The 1568-nt window shown below is 43.3% G+C and overlaps 1 protein-coding gene across 2 annotated transcripts in view; it reads left to right on the top strand.

Moving 5' to 3' along the window:
* The window catches only part of Polh (DNA polymerase eta), a 33692-nt gene that overhangs the window by 25841 nt on the left and 6283 nt on the right, over nucleotides 1–1568 (top strand). For both annotated transcript variants that reach the window (XM_021218060.2, XM_029531340.1), the window contains one exon: nucleotides 865–1034. In XM_021218060.2, the coding sequence (XP_021073719.1) occupies nucleotides 865–1034 (170 nt within the window). The remainder of the gene's footprint in view (nucleotides 1–864; nucleotides 1035–1568) is intronic.

Raw genomic sequence — 1568 nt, 5'->3', positions numbered from 1 at the left:
TTTTTTTTTTTTTTTTTTTTCAATGCTGGGAATCAAATCCATGATCTCATATATGCTTCTTATAACTAGAAGTAGCATAAACTTTCTTTGTGTGATATCCTGTAGTCACGTTTTTGGGGTTTTTTTGTTTGGTTGGTTTTGGTTTTGGTTTTTGACAAGGTTTCTCTGTGTAGCCTTGGCTCTGTAGACTAGGCTTTGAACCCACATAAATCTGCCCTGCCTCTGCCTTCTGATTGTTGGAATTAGAGGTATATGTCACCACTGCCTGGCCTGTAGGCAGGTTTTCATTCGGGAATTTTTACTATAGTCTAGGCTCTACCCCTTACAATACTGGACCCATTCATTGTCTTATGCTTGTATGTATTTTATATATATTTTATTTATTGATTGATTGATTTTAAAGATTTTTATTTATTTATTATATGTAGGTACACTGTAGCTGTCTTCAGACACTCCAGAAGAAGGCGTCAGATCTCGTTATGGATGGTTGTGAGCCACCATGTGGTTGCTGGGATTTGAACTCATGACCTTCAGAAGAACAGTCGGGTGCTCTTACCACCTGAGCCATCTCACCAGCCCTTATTTATTTATTTATTTTATACTAGAATAAATAGCTTCCCTTTTTGTTCAGTAATTTTTTTTTTTAAGATACGATCTTACTATGCAACCCTGACTTACCTGGAACCTGGTATGTAGACCAGGATGACTAAATTCCTAGAGATCCATGTGTCTCCACCTCCTTAGTGCTGGGATAAAAGGAGTTCAACACCATGCCTAGCTTTTTAATTGACTTTCCAAATCATTCTATTACCCTGAGCATGCTCTTAGTAACTCCTTCTGGCCTCAACCCCTCTCTCTCCACAGAATGACCGAGTGGCCACTCAGCTGGTCGTCAGTATTCGTTTTCAGGGAGACAGGCGTCTCAGCAGCCTGCGGCGGTGCTGTGCCCTCCCTCTCTATGACGCTCACAAGATGAGCCAGGACGCATTTGCTGCCATCAGGAACTGTAATACATCTGGAATCCAAACTGAGTGGTGAGACTCTTATTTTCAGTTTATCTTCTAAAAAAGGGGGGCACAGGGCAGCACTGGGCAGTGGTGACCCAACCTTTAATCCCACCACTTGGAAGGTAGAGGTAGCCGGATCGCTGTGAGTTCAAGGCCAGCATGATCTACAGAGTCAAAGCTACACAGAGAAACCCTGTCTCAAAAAAAAAGAAAAAGAAATAAAACAAAAAACAACAAGAAAAAGAAAACCCAAAAGTTGATTTTGTAACCTAGCTGTAAAGTCAGTGAGCTTCTGCACTCATCTAGGGTGATCTCTCTGTGACCCTGACTAGCGACACCTATTGGGTGAGGGTGACGAAGGTCCAGGGAAGATGGTAAACATGAGGGGGTTCAGCCAGCAGAGGCAGAGGCAGAGGCAGGCACATCTCTGTGAGTTAAGAGGCCAGCCTGGTCTATAAAGTGAGTTCCAGCACAGGCAGGTATGCACAGAACAGCCCTAAAGCCCTGCGTGTGTGTGTGTGTGTGTGTGTGTGTGTGTGTGTGTGTGTGTGTGTGTGTGTG

This window comes from Mus pahari, chromosome 18, assembly GCF_900095145.1.
Source record: "Mus pahari chromosome 18, PAHARI_EIJ_v1.1, whole genome shotgun sequence".
In the NCBI taxonomy this organism is placed as follows: Eukaryota; Metazoa; Chordata; class Mammalia; order Rodentia; family Muridae; genus Mus; species Mus pahari.
The sequence above is the reverse complement of the archived record's forward strand: the minus strand, read 5'-3'. Positions and strand labels throughout refer to the sequence as shown.